The sequence below is a fragment of the Myotis lucifugus genome, unplaced genomic scaffold (genome assembly GCF_000147115.1).
Source record: "Myotis lucifugus unplaced genomic scaffold, Myoluc2.0 scaffold_80, whole genome shotgun sequence".
Classification (NCBI taxonomy): domain Eukaryota; kingdom Metazoa; phylum Chordata; class Mammalia; order Chiroptera; family Vespertilionidae; genus Myotis; species Myotis lucifugus.
In genome coordinates this window covers 207915-228415 of record NW_005871128.1, presented here as the reverse complement: position 1 = coordinate 228415, position 20501 = coordinate 207915, and the positions used below count along the sequence as shown (strand labels likewise).

The 20501-nt window shown below is 42.4% G+C and overlaps 1 protein-coding gene across 5 annotated transcripts in view; it reads right to left on the bottom strand.

The window, feature by feature from the left end:
- The window catches only part of LRRC1 (leucine rich repeat containing 1), a 90354-nt gene that overhangs the window by 13080 nt on the left and 56773 nt on the right, over nucleotides 1-20501 (bottom strand). For 3 of the 5 annotated variants that reach the window (XM_023755559.1, XM_023755563.1, XM_023755562.1), the window contains exons 5-10: nucleotides 16792-16848; nucleotides 16461-16524; nucleotides 15204-15278; nucleotides 12597-12741; nucleotides 10406-10524; nucleotides 8568-8651 (exon numbers count right to left, since the gene is read on the bottom strand). In XM_023755559.1, coding sequence (XP_023611327.1) covers nucleotides 8568-8651; nucleotides 10406-10524; nucleotides 12597-12741; nucleotides 15204-15278; nucleotides 16461-16524; nucleotides 16792-16848 — 544 coding nt within the window. The remainder of the gene's footprint in view (nucleotides 1-8567; nucleotides 8652-10405; nucleotides 10525-12596; nucleotides 12742-15203; nucleotides 15279-16460; nucleotides 16525-16791; nucleotides 16849-20501) is intronic. The other 2 variants (XM_023755561.1, XM_023755560.1) reach the window with 2 other exon arrangements.

Genomic DNA, 20501 nt, shown 5'->3' with positions numbered 1-20501 from the left:
ATTTGATTATCACTTCCTTTTTTTTAAAGCAAGCAATTCAAAGACAATTGAGCTTCATATAATTGGTCTTCAACGAAGAACATAAACACAAAAGAATTCAGTGATGCTCCCAAACAAATTGGCTGTGGTCTCTACTGTCAGGAAAGCTGCACCACGGGGGCGAGAAAATAACTGGATCCCAGGCGCACCCTCGGCAGGACTCCCTGTGCTCCCCAATGCCTCCTGTGCTCCTCCTCACCCAGAGCAGGGCTCGGAAAGGCTCACGAAGGGACCCCCTGATGGCGCTCTGACACGGGAAAGCACTCCAGAGCCTCCACTTGAGGGGGGCCGAGACTTCACTAGATCGCCAAGGATATCTGATATAGCTTCTGACCTTTTCTATTTATGGGTTTAGTATATGTACACATCTTAAACAGCAGGATGCCCACTTACAAAATTACCACATAACTACCTTCATGCACAATCTTACTATTACATCTTCCTTTTGGAGTTAATGTAAAGATTTTGAAATAATATCTTTAACCACAATTTTTAACTATATGGATGTAAAAGAAAAACAAACATAAGAAAACATGGACTAACATTTGTCTCTGATCACCTGGAGAACACCCAGGTATGCAGAAGGCTTCGCAGCATTCACATCTCCCATCCCAGCAAAACTGGTGTACTTACTGTCATCTAAGATATACCTTATATTTTTGGTTCAACTACTTCTTATGGAAGTGTCCTTCCTTTTGTCTTTCAAAACATTACCAATCATCCAAAATCAGGCTTAACATCCTCCACTCTTTCTGGGACCCGCTGGTCTACACTGACACATTGCTCTCTGCATTTTTTTCATAATTCGGGTCTATACCAACCATCTGACAGGTCCTCTACTGAGCTACTGTTTAATCTGCACATTTACATATAATCAGGGTGTTTGGCCAGTATAGTACCCATCCCATCTTCTCACCTGTGAAGACTATCTACCTACCAACATTTCTCATGTAGGAATGTTTATACACTTATATTAATTTACCTACTAGGGAAAGGCTGCTACTTAAAGTTATTATCTGCAGCTATGTGTAGCAATTTTTTCTAGCAAGAACCACTGTGTTCTCTCTTATAATTTATGAATATAGAGCCCCAGTGTCGTGTCCTACAGGGATCTTTTGTGGGGCCAGGCACTCCTCTCCTCCTTGACGAAGGCAATCATCAGTTTCACTTGGGTGCCCAGGAACATCATGGAAGGAAAGAAATCAAAACCCTGAATCTTTTGAGGATCGACATGAGTAGATTCTTCCTGATAAAGTCAGATGATCCCAACAAAAATCTACTCATGGGAAGGAATACTCAAGGTTCTCATGGAGGGGACCCCCCACACACACACCCCTTTATGTAGAGGGGTATCTGCACTAGAGTCTGGGCTCAGTGGGGGGACTGCAGCCATAAGGCGGCCTTGCAGGTCAGCACGTGGCTGAGGCTGGACACCCCTCTGCCCTGCATGCTCCTCCAGGGAAGCAGAGCAGCTATCAGTTATTCTCCTACATGGCCCTCCTGATGGGACAAGAAGCTCCTGGCGGGGATGTAGAGACAAGACCACATTGTGATTTGGGGCACTTTGTCATGAAGCTGTCCACTGGCCCAGCCACCTATAGAATATCTGTTTTGGGGCCCTACTATATCTATGAACATTTTCAATTTGTATCATGTACATATACATTATTCATATTAATCAAAAGTTAATTAATTGATTAAACTGATCGGAGAGGGTCTAAAAGTTGTAGGAGCAATAAAAGTTCTGGACAAGTGAACATTCTTTAAGTGTGTGGGGAGGAGTAATGTGAGCCCCCGAGGCCTGTGTGAGATGTCTACTGTTTACAGTCTCCTTTTTTTTCTTTTTCCTTTCCCTCTCTAATCTCACACCCATTAGAGATGTCAAAGGGTGGAAAGCAATTGCATTCAAGAGCCTCCTAGGCACTCTGGGTTGTCAGGGCAGGCGACCTCCAGACCTCCATTGTCTATGGTGTTTGGAAAACAATGCCAACAAAGGGCGAGTGTTGCTGCTGAATGCTGGGATGCCTTCATCACTTGCCAAGGCACAGGCTGTCCCAGGCAAACATCCACGCAAACAGAGCCCTCTTTCCAAATCAGCCAGGAAGGGATGGAGCAAACTTCTGGCTTTTAGGAAAGATTATTAGGCAGCCCGAACCGTAAATCAAAAGACAATGCTTTATAGATGGCAGAGGAGTGCGGTGCGTTGGAGGGAGTTCGTGCTTTGAGATCACACAGACCTGGGTGAGAATTCAGGCTCGATCATGTTTTGTGAGTTTGACTGTATTACTTTAACCAAAAGTAACAATAAGGATTAAACGAAATGAAACCACGAATATAATTTAGCACCTAGCATAGAGCCTGTCTACTGCTACTGCTGCCAAGTAAATGTAGTAGCTATTGTTTTTCAAAGAAGGGAAACTCCAATGAGAAGAGAAACATCCAAATGAGAAGTGCAGTCACCATGGAGTGCCTACTACACTGGGCCTGCTCTGATGCTGGCGAGCTCTTCCCCGGACCCACCTGAACTTCTTAAAATTCTGTCTCCTTACAATGTCTCACAATGATATTTTATGTCAATAAAAGTGAAGAGGTGACTTGAGCTCAGTAGTACATTATTCATATCATTCAGATGTGCTTCTGCTTTCTCTTTGGACTTCAAGAAGCACAGTTTACAGGTTTCTTAAAGTGGCCATCTAGATAAAATGTCCCTATCACTTAGAAATCTGGGAAGCAGAGTCACTGTTTAAGTAACTTATCACCAGTCATGTAGGAAGCTGATATTTTTAAACCTCCCTTAAACCAAATAGCACCTTTCCAGAAGACAAGGGGTTGCACTTGGATCTTCTGAGGACCACAGAATATAACTGAGAATCCTTGTTTAGCTGTTTTGTGTCTCAAGTCAAGGTGATACTGTCCTTACCTGTTTGTCACTAATCTAATCCATCTTAAGGAGATGGGACCTGCAGGCTATTAAGCAAACCTTTGGTCAGGTCAACTTTCACTAAGTTTTAATTGCCTCCGGGTTACATTACCCTAGAGAAGATAATGAGATGGATTCAACGATTCAAAAAGAAAGCCTACCTTTGTCTGCCTATATCCCACTTTTGAATCCCTGTATTAAGTATAAAGGTGCTTTCATTTCTTTTAGTAGCTTCCTTTTGATATTATTTGTAGCAGAACTGAACCCACATTTCATTGGCAAAAACGAAAATGTACAATAAGCAAAATCTGGTCAAAATACAATTTGAAGAGTAATATTATGATGTGTCATTTCAGAAACCAAAGACTATTTTTTTGCCCCACTATCATCTATGGCATATTATTCAAATGTCCACTATTTCATAAATGTTTTGGAAACCACGTGGCTTTGGGGCTCTGAATTATTGGGCCTCTGACATCAAAATATCCACTAAGAGCTATGGCATTCTTCTTTCCTAGTGATAAGAAAGTAACTTATGTTGACTGAAAAATAAAAACCTTATACACGCACACACACACAAGAACAAGGAGAAAATAACTGAAGTCACATCCAACTACAAAGGGATAATCAGTATTTAACAATTTGAGGGACAATCTTTCAGTATTATTGCCATGCATTTGATTCTGCACATACACTTCAACAAAATTAGGACCAACACTAGGCCCTTCAGCACCTTTGTTTCCATATGACATCAAGAAAGTTTGCCCATGTCATCACACTTCTAAAAAGATTTTTACTGACCACATAATTATCTCCTTCTACAGATGTATCTCAGATGACGTAACAAATCACTCTGATTAGACACTGCTAGTTAGTGCTACCATTTCTTGCTGTGTGATCTTGGGCAAATTACTTAACCCCTGTGTCTTAGTTTCACAACTTGTTACGTAGGGATAACGATTTCCCTACACCTCACAGAACTATTGTGAAAATTAGATAAGAATAAGCATGAAAGCTAACAGTGCCTGGCACATGTTAGCTGCCTCTCTACATGGTTGGCCTGGTGCCTGGCACATGTTAGCTGCCCCTATATGTACTGTGAGAAATATTCTTGTGCACACTCTTGGTGTATATCCGTAATTTTTTTCTCAGGATAAAAGTCCTAGAAGTGGAACTGCAGAATCCAAGGGTATGTACACTTTTAGAGTTTTTAATAATAATATCACATTCCCCACCAGAGAAGCCATAATAATTTATACTTTCATAATAATATGCACTTTCCTGTACCCTTGCCAAAATTTGGTATCATTATTTTTATTTTTAATCTTGAAAATCTGATAGGTCAAAATGCTTCCACTAACATTTCTGTGGATACTAATGGAGCTAAATTTTTTTTTATATTTATAGCCATTTCTATTTTTTCTTCTATGAATCACTTACTAATTCTTGTGAAGGGGAGAATTCTTTGCTTTCATTTTTGTCCACTTTCCATAGTGGAAACATCTTTTTCTCAATGATATGAAAGATTTTCTAATAAAGTAAGGCAAGACCTTATTCATCTGTAATGTTGTAAATGTCCCACTGCCTCCAGGCTGTCTGTAACTTCTTAAAGATCAGAAATCTAATTTTTACATAGGCAAATCCATCAACTGTTTCTTTCATGATTTATTTCCTCTTTAAGTTTAGGAATGCTTTCTCTATTTTGGAATCCAATGGTCAACTATGTTTTATTCTAGTATTTTTCAGTTTTTATAGTATCTTTTATTTATCAATAAATCATTTAGAATATGATGGGAACATTGTAAATTATTCACTGAAATAATTTTAAATTGTAATAATAAGAATACCTGACCACCACAGACATTCTGAATATCACAATAACATTTATGGGTAATTAATGTAGACAGATCGCCTGATAAAGAAAGGCTCTGTCCAACAATCTGCAAATCCTACCTGTCTCAGGTAGGACAGGTGTGATGCATTTAGTGTCATGACTATTTTGACCTAATGCAGACAAAAGACTGGGGTCTAAACTTGGGAATATGCTCAATCTCTTCCATCCAGAAACTTTATGGACCAGGCTATTTAAAGTGAAGATTTGTTTGGGGAATATTATGAAGTTGCTGGCTGTCCTTATATTACTTATGATCATACATACACCAACTCCCTGTCAGATAACACAGCCTTCGTTCCTCCCTCTACCAAAAATATGAGAGTTTTAGGGAACCTCCTATTCCCAGAAGCATACATACTTAAGCAACAGGATGAGAAAAGATACAAATAAGTTGCTTGAAAAATCAGAAGCATGCCACATGTAGCAAATCAAGCAAATCTAGCCTTTCCATTAGAGATGGAATAGTGCCAATAAACCAGGATTTAGTGAAGACAGATGAGCTGCCAGGTTATGCCTCTGAGAGTTTCTGAAGAACTTAAAATGTACTTCACAGAAAAGCATTCTTTTATGAGAAAATAATCTGAACAAATCTGACGTAACAAATAAGGTTCCAGGCCATGCAGTCATTAAAAAAAATGAATTTAGAGGAAAATGTCCAATATTTTACAATGAAGTACACACAGAGCAGTCAGCTGATTTGAATCTTCATGCATTTACAAAGCAAATGGAAGGCAGAGATGCAACTGTGGTCTGAACCATACTTACAGGATAGCAAGTTTACCTGACTTTTCTAAATTTCCAAGCAGCTAACAATTAAGAAAACAAGAGACATTCATTGATTTGCAAATGTTTACTACGAATAACACCACAAACCACAAACAAACTATTATTGTGACCCACACAGTACAAACATTTTCCCCTCAAGCATTTGGAAAAAACGCAAATAAATGCTGCTCTAGACTAAGAAGCTGTGCTATAAAACTGACAATATACAATAATATCACATTGAAAAAAAGACAAAAACTAGGAAGAACTACACAGCACAGCAGGCCAATGGCAATTAATACAACTAAGGCTTTTGGGCATATAAAATGAATTAGTCAGCATTTCTGTTTAGATATGTCAAGCGTGCAACTTAATTGTTCAAGAGAAAGTAATAAAAATTTGAAAAAAAATAATCCAACCAGGCAAGTGCAGGATTTGATCAAATGGTATAAAGTTTGGAGACAGAGCAAGTGCACATGTGGTCACTGTGGCATAATCCTCCCCTCGCCTCCCCCCCACACACGCACACACAGGGTCACAGGGCCTAGCACACAGCACACAGACTCATGGCATGATGGTGCAGCCCAGACCAACATGACGCAGTTCGAGGTCAGGAGGCCCTTGGTGGCTTGGCTGCTCAGCCCCAATGGTCAGAGGCAAGCACTCAGCCATTTCTGTGGGCTACCCCGCTGTGACCTGCAGCGGAATTGGAGACACATGCTCAGTGCACCTCTGACTCCAGGGCTGAGTGTGTGGGCAGGAGTGAAGGTGTGCTGCAAAGATCCAGTTCCTGATACATTCTCTGCTGTATCCGGCAGCTGAGGGATAGGCACAGACCTCATTCCTGCATCAAATTCTCGATGCCAGAAAACCAATGATAATTTCTCAGAAAGTAGATAAAACGTGATAGCTAACTAAAATGCTTTGAAGCTAGAAATACTTTCACTTTTCAAATCATGAAAAGCTGTCTCTAGTAAATGCATGCAGACACACAGCATGCACTAGGCATAACTCTCTAAAAGAAACAAGGAGTACAGGTTTCATTCTCTTAAAGTGAACAGAGAACTGAGGCTAACATAATGCTGAGTCCTATAAAAATAAAATTCTAAAACTCTTGTCTAGAATGTGTTCCTTTGAGAGAAAAATCAAAAGAAAAGGAGAGGGAAGTGGGAGGTGGGGTGAAACTGGGGATTAACATTATACTGAAAAGTGCTCTCTTTGGCATTCACATTGAAATATTCCTAAAATATAATAATTTTCTAAAATGCCCAAACTAAAGATAACCTGACCTTTCTTTATCTAATTAAGATCCTGCCACACCTCAAGGTCACATAGATGAAAAGGTTGGGCTGAGTCAGTATCAGCTGAGGGGCCAAGTTACTCTAGGCCAGTGAAGAGCCGTGAGCTGTGAGCTGGCTGTGGGAGACACATCTTTGCAGCCCAGTTCTAGACCCCCAGCTATGTGAGCCCTAGCAAGGAAAGCTGCTTGCTGGCCCGTTTCCTCCTCTGTGAAATGAGGAAACCCCATGACCTTCAGAGCGGAGTGAGGACTCAGAGTTAACACATGAAAGCTCCTAGTCCAGCGGGGGCCTTGAGGAAGAAAGTCATAAATCTTTCTACCTCTCGGTGCCTGTGTTTGCATCTGATCTGTCGTCACCCATGTGCATGTTCTATCCCACAGGAGTACGATTAATGTGCAGAATGATGCTCAGCTCTGTATTCTGGTTTATCACTTAGAGACTGGAACCACATGTTTTGGTTGGCAGAATCTCTTAGTTGTGCCCCAATTAGGCTGAGATGGAGACTTCAGAGAGCCGGGAACAGTTTTATTTGGATGCCAGTGTTCAGACTGAGGATGTGTCAGAATATGGTCACATTTACAATGAATGTCCTCATGCTTCCGTTCAGGGACGCTGGCCGTCTAACCCAGGGAGCAGACTGGGACACGGAGGGCAGGGCACCGAGATGAGGAAAGGAGGGAAGAAATCAGGCCAAGTTCAGGCACCCTGAGACGTACACCAGGAAAATAAGAGCTCCTCAAGTTCTGGCTGGTTAAATGGCAGCTCAGAAATTATTCCAAGGATGTTGAAAACTGTCAAAACAGAGAAATACAAAGGAAACTGCACCTGGCCGGTGACCGCATCACACAATCCCACACCTTGCTATGTGAGGCCCTGCCGAAGGGAAAGGGACTCACCAACATTGATGAAGAGAAAACGGTGGCTTAAGCTTAGTTTTAGACTCTGTTGTTAATTTAAAAAGTCAAGCTCAACACTGCCCATCTCCAATCACATCCTCCTACTTCCTAGTAGAATAAGCCTCCTTGTTTGTCATGCTCTGGGCTTCCTTCTCGTTCTGAGCATTTTCACCTCCCGGGCAGAACGTCACAGCCTCTAAGTCCGCACACCACTCTCCACAATGGGCAGCGACCATCCACTTTCTCCTGCTTGGAGCACCAACAAGAAAAAGTCCTGAAACCCAGCTGTCGCTTCCCATTTGCCTTCCTCTGTGTGGGTGGCTTGGTGAAGAGCTCACTCACTCTCCTGGCATGAGCCCTGTCCAAGGGTCGTCTCTGCCCAGGAACAACGTGGCAGCAAGACCCATTTTTATCATTCCAATGGCTTATGGGGCAGTTTAACTTCACATTAAATTCAATCAAACCCGAAGTCATCCCCTTCCTCTGCCAAACCCCCAAATCACCATGGTGTCACTGTTCACTGTTGGCCAAAGCCGCAGCCTCGGTCTCTCTCTTCTACCCACTCTCTTCAGTGTCACTGACGATCACTCTTTGATAGAATTCCTCCAACCATGTCTATACTCACGGACAAGAGTTCACGCATTTAAAAAGCACCACATAAGTCTTTTTAAAGTATTTGACATTTTTGATCCCTTCTGTGTTATTATAATTTCTTTGAAATTATTATTTTATTATTTTTTTTTAGCACATACCTCTTTTGGTAAAGACACTAATTTATTTCTGTCTGCATTCAAGTTGCTCAGCTTCTTAAGTTTTCCAATGCTCTTAGGTAAGGTCTGTTAAAATAACATTTTTATTATTAACTTAACACATATTTTAACATGGCACAGTAAAACAGAGCTTTTCAAAGACTTGTAATCTCATCAAGGGACAGAAGTAAGCATTCTTCCTAAGTATCAGATATTTGTGAATTTCACTTGGGGATGTGGACTTAGATATTTTGCATTTTGGCTGGGAAGATAAAAACACCTAATAAAGAGGTAATGAAGGCTTTTCAACTCAAATGAGAGTTTAATTATCTTCAAGATTCACCCCTACCCTGTGCGCACCTTCAAGAACCACACTGATGTGATCGCGTGGCTGTCTAAGAAGCCTCAGTGCTGGGGCAGGTGACCCGAGTGCTGGGCAGAGGTACTGTGACCCCAGGGAAGAGAGAAGGTGTAAGGGCCGCTGTGTGGAGCACTGAATCCTACAGGATGGGGCGGGGGGGTCTTTAACACTCCAAAGGAATCTGAGGGTAAATGTTATTTTTATTTATTTATGTTTAATGTTATTTTTAAAATTATTATGGCCTGGTTGGTGTGGCTCAGGGGTCAAATGTCGACCTAGGAACCAGGAAGTCACAGTTTGATTCCCAGTCGGGGCACATGCCCGGGTTGCGGGCTCGATCTCCAGTGGGGGGCATGCAGGAGATAGCCAATCAATGATTCTCTCCCATCACTGATGTTTCTATCTCTCTCTCCCTCTCCATTCCTCTCTGAATTTAATAAAAATACATATTTTTAAAAAACTGTTATGATTACTATTTTTAAGCCTAAAACCACAAACCAGGGCAGGAAGGTTTGGTCACTCCCCCACGCCTGCCTGAGGAGTCGGCTTGCACTGCCTGAGGAGATGCAGCTCCTCTCTCACTGATTCCGTCTTTGGTCAACTCTTGCTGTCCTTTGTTGCTCTTTTCACCAAAAGACCATTACTTATTCTTTTATGAAGGAGGAGGAGGAGGAGGAGAAGAAGAATGAGAATGAAAAGCAGAGTTAAAAATAAAGTGACAAAATGAAGACAGGAAAAAGGGAAATGTAGGAAAGTAAACTGAAGAAAACAATAGCGGCTAAAAGATTATTAAAAAAGGAGAAAAGGGAGATGAAGTGATAGATGGGGGACTGATGAAAACAAAGGCAGCAGCAGGAAGTGAGAAGGCAACTGAGATTTGCTGTCACCCTGCTGACCTGCCCCCGCAGGTGGTGCATGCCAAGGCCTGTGCCCAGGTAGGACGGGAAGCCTGGTCCAAGTGCGGGACGCCTGCAGTCACCGCCACCCTCTATTTCTAGGATGGGGTGAGTTCACATCAAAGCCCAGCAGAAACCACTCTCTGGCTCCCCCCAAAAAAGCCTTCCTCCCCTAGTCGCACGAGGGTTTCCTGGCCAGCCACCATTTCCTGCCCATCTCTCCCACTCCTCCCTTTGCTACAGAATCCGGAGAGAGCAGTGTTTCCTCTGAGGTCCCTGGCCCCCATGGCAGCAGCACATCCACCAACAGTGCTGATCCCTGCCCCTCACTGGTGTCAGTGCGGTCCCTGTACTGGGAGCACCACAGTGGCACACACATCTGACAGGGGGGTGGAAACACCACTTTCCTCACTTACGCAGATTAAAAACCGGTCATCTTCGTGTCATGTATTTGCTTCTTCGCAAGTCCCTTTTTTGTGTGTAACATAAGGAAATTTCCATTTAGTGCACCCAAGTTACAAATAAGTAGAATCCACCCTGATAAGTTTTATAAATACCCATTTGAATGCGTAAACCACACTCACCAGCAGTCGGTTTTCTGTGAGAACCAATTCAGTGAGGCTCTCACAGTCCCCAATTGTTTCAGGCAACTGTGTTAGTCTGTTCTGATCCACCTTCAAGATCGACAGCTTCTTTAGTTTTCCTGAAAAATTATTAAACTCATTAGTAACAATTGTTTTCCTAATCATCATTTGGTATTTCCTATCTGCTGTTCTTTCTTGTTATAGTTATTCATTTTTTCCTCACCCAGCTTTTCACATTATGAAATTACATCATTCTCATTCAGATCACTAAAGGTTGGGAGTTAAAACAATTTGCTCAGAACATCAAAAAGTCAGCAATTAGAAGCCAATCATTTTAAAAGTCACTACCTAAAAGTATCATATCAAAGCCAGAAAATTTAAAGAAAATTAAACAGCTGGCTCTTAATGGATCTTTTAAAACAGGAGACAGGCTTTTATCTTACTCCCAGAATCCTCCTACTAACAAAGAACACCAAAGTGCAGTTTATTCCATCACTTATGACTGAGCATGACTTAGTGAAGATCCCTATATTGTAGTATTTCTATACATGCAGAATGAGATGGTCACCTTTGACAAGTGCCATGAAAGACCGAGTCCACCATGGAAAAGAAGAATCTGTTTACTGCAGCCTCCTCGGGTTCCCACTGAGTGAAGAAAATCCCAAGTCATTCAGATTCTCATTCTCAACTACAACTCAGGACTCTGCCCACGGAGCAGATGTCCTCTGCTATCTACTAAGAGTGGCTGGCATAATTAACTTTCCCCGGGAAAACCAGAAAGCAGCCTCTATCTTAGGGGAGACATCAAGCTGGAGAAAGGGAAATTCGAAAAGATTAGCTTGCCTTGGGTGGCCTTACAGGGCAACGCAGAACTAACCTCCTTGAGCTCTTTATTTAGCACCACCAGACATAATTACTGCTGTCCCAGAGGTTCTAGGCAGCTGTGAACCCTGTCCTGTCAGGAGGCAGGCACACTGGCGTTCTCCACAGGGCACACTGTATTCCACACTTGACACATCTAGCCCCAACAGAGGAGTGTCCCCAACAGTCAGACTGACGAGTGGTCTTGCAGCCTCCCCTGGAATACTTCCAGCGACAGGGTGCTCACTTCTTCACTACGCAGCCCAGACTACCTTCTACAAATATCTCTCTTAAAGCCTTTCTTATCAAGTTGAGATTCATGGTCCTTGACTTTTCCCATTTGAACTGGAAGATATAATACATCTCCCCCTCCTCCATGAGAGCCTTTCAAATGCTTGAAACTAGCCACCTCGCGCCCCTATTTCTTCCTATTACAGGCACTAAAACACCGCCAGCTCCTACAACTGCTTCCAATTGCCATATATGATTCTCCGTGAACATTTCTACCTCGAGTCAAAATCCCCAAAAGGAAATGTCTATATGGTGGCTGAGCTGCTGTCACCTTCATCCTGACCAAACCCCAGGAAGGAAGCAGTCCTCTGCCATACAGCTTCTCCTACTGAAAGTTTCAGAAAACTCCCTTCGATGTTTTGAATAAAAGTGTAATGAAGGTCAAAGACAGAAATCCTATGACAGCTATATGGTTAAATGTAGCTTCTTACAATTGCTTTGCTATGGTGGGGCTGCTAGTCCACATCTGTGTATACCTTCTCTGTTTGCATTTATTTTCTCAAACTTAAATGAATTCCTTTATGCTAAAGGGAATGTCTGGACTAATTTTTTAAAAAGAAACAGCACAGAATGGTTAATGTAAAGGATTATTCTCAGTGTCTCAGAAAAGGCTCAACTCCAGTGCACCGTGCCAGCTTGAGCAGCCCTTCCCCAGGTTATGCAATAAGGTCCAAGTTACTTTCTCCTCAACTATTGAGAATGCTCCATTAGAAATTTCTTAATGAAGGCTCATATGCCTGAAACACAGTCAGTAGGCTAATCCCTACTGAAGTCATTGAGACAAGGTGTGGATGAAGTAGATATGAGTCAACAATTTTAAGAAATAAAACCTATAATTGCTACCAAACCAAGGTGAAGGAAATACTTTCCTATAGAGAAACTTAAATTATATTATTTTTGCATTCCTTCTTAAAAAAAACAAACAAGGAAACTAAAGGAACCACATCCCCAGCTCCTGACTGTGGTGACTGAAGGATCAGAGGCCACCAAACGCCCGAACAGCCAGCACCTTTAGGAGTTAGCTATTCCCAATACGTACCAATGCCATCCGGAATCGTTTCCAGTAAGTTCTGGGAAATGACTAAATCTGTTAATGAAGTCAGGCCACTGATTTCTTCAGGAAGTCTTTCCAACCTGTTTTCAGAGACATCTAAGCACAGCAGGTTCTTCAGATTTCCTATTTCCTACATCAGTGACACAGAAAAAGAAACTCATGCTTAAACCTGCCATAGCACAGAGAAATGTCTTACAGTGATATTTTGCAACCAAAACCCAGAGTAGTCCTAAGGATGTTTCTTCAGCATCTATCTAGATGTGAAGGTTGGAGTAAGTTTCCAGACCCTCTTCCAATGAAAACGGGAAGCTGCATGAATCAGTCACAGAGCTGGGAGCGATGCCAAGTCCTCCAACTTCAGGCAGGCAAGGAATCAGTCACTTAACAGATGAAGAGATTGGCACAGAGAGAGAACAAACAACTTTAAGGTCACAGGACCAGGGGGAAATAAGAGGCTGGAAACCAGTTCTCCAAGTTTGGAATCAATCAAGGGAACCCTGAGATTTTTCTCTGTTAAGAAACCATCTACTTTTTGTCTCCCATGACAGGTAGTACTTGTTACAACAAATATCAATGCAGCTGCTTCCCAGAAAAACTGGAGCATACAGACCCACTGACACATTTAACATCAAGGGAAGAAAGAACTCGCATACTGCTTTTAAGAAAAACAGTCTACCCAGGAGTGGGACAAGTACCTGGATGAGTCTAACAGTCTATTCAAGAGTTACCCTCCCTCCCCTTCCATTCACAAAAGTCCATGTTTTCTCTTATAACTGCTTCCACTTTTCCATTCCACTGCCACTCAATTAAGTGCCCACTCTCATTACCCTCTGCCCTGGACTGTTAGCTCTGCCTCTTGGCCTCTCTCTACCCAAGTTTGTTCTACAATCTGGCTTCCGTATTTCCCTCCTGGAAACATAGCTCTAGTCACATTATCAGACCACCCATCTACTCAAAAAAAAGTCTAGTGGATTCCCAATGTCTTCAGAAGTACAAATTCCTCAATCTGTATTTAATTTGGTCTAATCTATTCTTTCCAGTTTATCTCCTACCAATATGCATCCTATGACCCACCCCTGCATTTCCTGTCATGGGAAAGCAGACTACATGTCTATTAATTTCACACCCGATCCCTGCAGTTGTTCTGCTTTTTCATTAATTCCTTTTAACGATGTCATTGTATCCTTTTCTTTCTGTCATCGATGGAGACAAAAATAATTCTGATTATTTGAAACTGGTGTGTTTAATACTGATTTAACAGAAGTTTATACAAGAAAAGCAACTGAGATGTTTAAATAACCATTTAAAACACAATCACTGGTATTTTAATTTCTTGGTGTTTAGGATGTGGCACTTTGCATATAATCATTTATGCACGTTTGCACACACATATACTCTTCCCCCCTCATGTCCAATAGCTGGTATTTTATTACTTCCCTGACAACTTCCTGGTATTTCCCCTCTCCATCCTTTGACTCCTAAAATAACTAGAATTCTCTCAATCAGGATTTCTCATATTTTTCTAGAGAAATCTAAGTATCAAACCCCCACAACACCAATTGCTGATCAGTCCTATCCTTTGCCCAAATGCAGCCAAGACCTCAGAGATAGAATCAAATTAGTTCCTACTGCCACTAGCTCTAAGTGATGTCATGGAAAATCCGGGGCTACTGCTACATCAGGTACATTTTCACTCTGGACCTTTTTTCTAGTGTCAAGACTCCCTGGGCGACATGGCATTCCCCACCTGAAGTGCACAGCCCACCACACTGGTGCTCACTGCTGGGCAGAGACAGATGAGAGGTACTGTCAAGTAAAGGCACCTGCCCATCATGAAATAAACCCTGGCTTTAAGACTGGCTGGACTACGCACCAAAGGATGAAATTCAGTAATAGTTGGAGGGGAAAAAATAAGAGGAAAATGCCCATTTGTGAAATAAAGAATTTTAATATTGCTTTCACACCACTTACAGGGCAAAATGTGGTCAAAATTATGCTCAAGGCACATCATAAAGAGTGGCAGAAATGCATACCATCAGAATCAGGGGTCCCAGTAATTTACATATTTGCTGGGCTAGACGTAAGCCATGTGGGTAGCAAGGATTAATACTTCACACACTAAAGGATATAGTTTCTATCTTTAGAAATAGAGGGTTGGGGCTCTCAGTTTTTCTCTGGCAATACAGCATAATGAATGCTCAATACATTTCTCCAAATGTGCTCTTTCAACCAAAGTTTTTGGTTTTTAAGATCCCTTTTACAGCACTGCCAGCATGGCTCAGTGCTTGAGTGTCGACCTATGAACCAGGAGGTCACGGTTCGATTCTCGGTCAGGGCACATGCACGGGTTGCAGGCTTGATCTCCAAATAGGGGGTGTGCAGGAGGCAGCTGATCAATGACTTCTCTCATCATTGATGTTTCTATCTCTCTCTCCCTCTCCCTTCCTCTCTGAAATCAATAAAGATTTTATATATATATAAATATAAATAAATCCCTTTTAAAGAAACTCTCATGTAGAAGCAGGGAAGATATGAGAGTGGTGGTAGTTACTGCTTTATGTTTTGGGGAGAATATGTGAAATTACCACGTACCTGAGGTAATTCTGACAGTTGATTTCCATCCAACCAAAGATCCTTTAGATGTACGAGAGCTCCGATTGATTCTGGCTAAAACAAAAAGAATAATGTTATGGTAACAAAAATCCAACTTTGTCTTCAATTAAGAAAGAAAAAATCCTATTTTCAACAGTTAACGATGGAGTACCACAGAGGATGTCTGTTGGTATGTTTCTAATATCAAGCCCCCTTCATAAGAGCACCCCCAACACTCAACAATGCCAGTCATGTCCACGTATGCCCATCATCTCTGGCCCTAACCCTCCCTGCCTCCCAATCACAACTCTTTTATTATATACTAGAGGCCCAGTACACAAAATTCGTGCATGGAGCGGGGGGTCCCCTCAGCCCAGCCTGCACCCTCTCCAATCCGGGACCCGTTGGGGAATGTCTGACTGCCGGTTTAGGCCCAATCTCTGGGATCAGGCTTAAATCGGCAGTCGGACATCCCTCTCACAATCCTGGACTGCTGGCTCCTAATCGCTCACCTGCCTGCCGGCCTGGTCGCCCCTAACGCCCGCCCCTGCCAGCCTGATCGCCCCTCACTGCCTCTTCATGCCAGCCTGATTGCCCTAACTGCCCCTGCTGCCGGCCACGTCGCCCCCAACTGCCCCCTCCATGCCGGCCTGGTTACTCCTAACTGTCTCCCCTCCCCCCCCTCCCGCCAGCCTGGTCACCCCTTACTGCCCCTCCTGCCAGCCTGGTCGCCCCCAACTGCCCCCCCCTGCCAGCCTGGTTGCCCCTCACTAAACCCCTGCCGGCCTGGTCACCCCACACAGCCTGCTTGTTCAGTCATTTGGTCATCCCTCACTAACCTCCCTGCCAGCCTGGTCGTAGGCAGCCATCTTGTGAGGGTTAATTTGCATATTACCTCTTTATTATATGTGATGTTTTTATTGATTTTAGAGAGAGAGAGAAAGGGAGAGAGCAACAGAAACATCAATGATGAGAGAGAAACATTGATCAGCCTCCTACATACTCTCTTACCGGGGATCGAGCTTGCAACCTGGGCATGTGCCCTGACTGGGAATCGAACTGTGACTCCTGGTTCATGGGTTGATACTCAACCACTGACAATTCTTAACCCATGTGAACTGTAACACATTCTTTTATGCTGCCAAGCTAAACATGTGGAAATACTGGTTTAAAAGCATCCCTACATATCTCTCTCAAAATTTGTGTTCATAAGTAAGAAAAAAGTTAAATTCAAAGCACTCTACAATACAGACTTACCAAATTGTATATTTCATTGTTTCCTAAGTCAAGTTCTTCTAGTCTCCGTAGCTGAGTAAGAGAGCTATTAAAAAAAAAAAAAGTTCTTAGATAATACTTAGAAATGCCAACCAATGTGGTATTCCCTCACTTAAAACTAGTTTCCAACAATAAGATTATTTGGATTTTATTAATATTGCACAGGACAGACCATTAAGAGAAAGCTGACATCTCCCAAACTTTCCATAAGATACAGAATCTCTTTCTGACAAAATACTACAGTACTTTTTTTTTTAATGTTTGCAGAAATTCATTCGGTACAAAATCCCTCTTATTTTCCCCAGAGACTCACTCAGGAAGATATGTAAGAAGATTCTCTCTCAGTTCCAGTGAAGCCAGGTTATAAAGACTAGAAATGAACAGACGAAAAAAGTGTAAGGAAAATTCCTGAGATTCTTCCTACTCCCCCTCCCAATACACACTCCATAAGGAGCAACTCTTAATGAAACCTGAACATTACTTCCCAGTGGGAAACTATCGCCACCACCACCCCCATTAACAACAACATCATCTCTACCTCCCACATTTTAATTTTAAAAGAAAAAGAGTAGTAATCGTCACTATAAGGCGATTCAAATTTCTTGTTCATTTAATATATGCAAGTAACTCACTAGCAATCATCGAAAGACAACCATTCCCAGGACCAAGACAGAAGCAGGATATGTTCTCCTAGGCTCCAGAATGTCAAAAATGTGCTGTTACCATAAAAACAGTTATCTCACGGAGCTCAGAGCTCTTCTTTCAAACATCAGCAAGAAACCACCCCTGTTTGACAGTAGTGGGCACTCAGTCCAAAGAGCCCAAGTGCTCTACTTAATTAAGATCATAAACTAGGAGCAAGCGGTCGGAGCTCTATGGAAATAACTGATCTAAATGCATTAGGGATAACGTAATAGCACAGCTCACATGGTGCCTGGAATGCAAGTCTGACTCAGTAAGTGCAGCTATTATAATGTTTCTTTTACTTCTATTAAACCCCAGAATGGTACTCTTTTCAGCAGATTCTGATGCCTCTTGGGTATAATCCATGCCTAACAGGAGCACCATGAAAGGAGACAGGTGTTCTCCCCAGACACTGATTGGTGGCAGTTCTGCATCACCAGCAACCTCGACATCCAAATGCTGTCAGCACTGGCATAACAAATTGACTCAGAAGATGACTGATTTGCCTGTTACTCCAACAGGCACTGTACTAAGCTCTATACCAATTGAAAGTTCAAGTTTCTGCTAACATCACCATAGTAACGTCCAGATTTGGAGAATTTTTATGTGTGAGCACACAGACATTATCCCAACACTCTAATCTGCCTTAATCCTCTATTTTCCTTCCAATATACAAGCCGGAATCATTGGTACAAACAAAGCTGGTTTCATAACACTGGAAAATGGAAACGTGATTGCATGAACAGTATATTTATATACTTAAAGCCCATTTGCTTGAAAATATATTTTAACTATACAATGACATGCACAAATTCTGTGTCACCTTCTCCAATTATAGAAACTGAATAATAGTTTTCACAATTGAAGCAAGAGCAAACAAATAAAACACTTTAGAATACATTATTTTTGAAAAATAAAAATCCCTGATAATAAGCAATTGTGAATTTAATAACATCCTCCAAATAAAATGCAAACAGGTGGGAAGCTGGAGCTGTCTGGTTCCACTTTCTCTGGGCCACGTGTTTTACACAGAAGAAATAACAATGGGAAGGAGAGAGTGGTGAGGACCCCAGCCAGTATCTACTTCAAAAAGCAATCACAAGATAAGGGTGATAAGTAAGATTTTAAAAGACGTTGCAAAAGTAAAGACTTCAAAAGAAAGAGCTTTGTTTTCAGTTTTAAATTTTCATGTGACCCCTAGCCAATTTTATTGGGGAGGTGGTAATCATTTGGCTATTTTCACATTTATATTTTTAAAATCACTGCTAGAGCTGTCATTTCATATCTTCATTACTTTCACACCTAGCACTGTGACACACTAAAGACATCCTCACTAAATACAAGGGGGAAAGAAGTCCTTTGCTTCAAAAACTTTCCTCATTGGGCATCAGCAAAAGCTTGTTAAGGCAGTTTGACAGGCCTTGGTGCGGAGTGTGCTGCTTACCAAGGTCTGCAGGCTTCACTGAGGCTTTTCCTTCCTGAAACACAGGGACGGGGCTGGGGAGACACCTGCCCACTGCATGTGGCAGGAGGTGCCTAGCAGGGCTCCTTACAGGGCTCACCTCTTAATTAACAACAATCAGCACCAGCGCTGGGATGACACAATCAGGAATGTGAGGCTTAGTGTGAGGTCCATTGGAAAGTGGCAGGGCTACAATTCAAATCTGGTTGAGAGCCAACACTGCAGGCCTGCTGCTTCCCTGCCCCCAGGCATTCTCTGGAACTTTCTGGTTATCATTTAAATTTTAAAAACACCTACCAATTTGGGTGAATAATAACCTTTGTGGTCAAGTTTGAGTACTCACATCTTAGCCATTAAACTACCATGGTGAGGGGCAGGTGAGTTGACCTGCACAGTGAGCTAGCCTATGGGGAGGGGGTGGAAAGGTAGGAAAGTTACTCTCTAAACTTCTTTTTCCAGTCTCTAAAATGGAATTAATTTTGCTGCTCCTTGTGCAAATAATTTGAATACAAAATGTCAGTGTAAAAGCTGTCATTTATTGAGACCTAATTCTGTGCCAACTACTTTTCAGCTATTCCCTCTTTTAATATTCCCTCTATCCCGTCAAGGGCATACAAATCATAATTTACAGGGCAGTCTGCTTCCTTGCTCTCAGCATTCCTATTAACCAATCTCTCTTCTCCTGACTTCCTTTTCCATGATGTTGGCTTCAACTGTAAGTGACAGCCATTCTGGAGTTGAGGTGCTAGAGATATGAAGCACCCATCCTTACCCTACTCCTGGTGCAAGGGATGCCATCCTGTTGGCACATGCCAGATTTCCTGGTTATTTCTGGGGGCCATCACCCTCAGCTGAGAAGGTGCAGGCTTTTAAATCCTTAGTCTATTGCCGTGGTTCTTGGTCTGGCTGCCATTTGAATTACCTGAGCGCTATAAGAACTATACATATCAAGACCTCACCTAAGACAATAATTAGATTTGAGGGGAGGGAGAGATAAACATCAGCTTTTTAGGTGATTCGAATGGGTAGCAAAAATAGAAAACCTCAGGTCCGTACTTTTCTCTCCAAATGGGATAAGCTAAGAAATAAAGAAGTAAGGGAACACCTAGCTAAGTACTGACCTGACCAGAATGTCCTGGGGACTAGGCTTAGGTCCAGGGTTAGGCCAGGGAAGACTGGAAATGGGACAAGGAGCAGAGAAGGAAGGAGGCAATAAGGTAGAAAGGAAAGAGGAGAAAGTGGGGGGAAAAAAAAGGCTTGGTGCTAAATTGCCCCCAATAATGACCCTGTACTTTTCCAATGGTACCTGGTGAGTTCAGGACCAGACATTGGTCATGTAGTATAGAAGCTGCAGGAGACACAAAGAAGTGTGAACTACAGTTGGTATTCCAAGAGCTGTGATGATCTTGCACAGACAGATGTGCACATCAGAAATAATACATCCCCTTGATATGTTTTCCCCAGCACCCAGGTAAGCTTTACCTCTCGGTGAAGGTTTTACTGTTGGTTAGACTCTGTCATGAGAAAGCAGGAACCATGTCTGGTTTGTGTCTTAGTCACCACTCTGTGGCCCAGAACCTGGCATTATGCTTACATCAAAGAAAGCTCTCACCTGACCCCATATTTGTTTAATTGAATTTGATTGTTTACAACAACTAGAGCAAGGTGAGCTCTCACCTGGAGCATGATTATGCGCTCAAGTGCCACATCATTTAGCTGGGGAGGAAGGTTTTGTGATGGAGGTGGGATTTGAACTTGGGCTTACATGATGCAGAGGGCTTAGATAGAGGGAGATGAGGGAGGATGAAGACAGGAGGAATAAGGAGGGGTGTGCCAAGGGCATGATGGGGAACCTGGTCTGATGGGAAAAGAGGCTA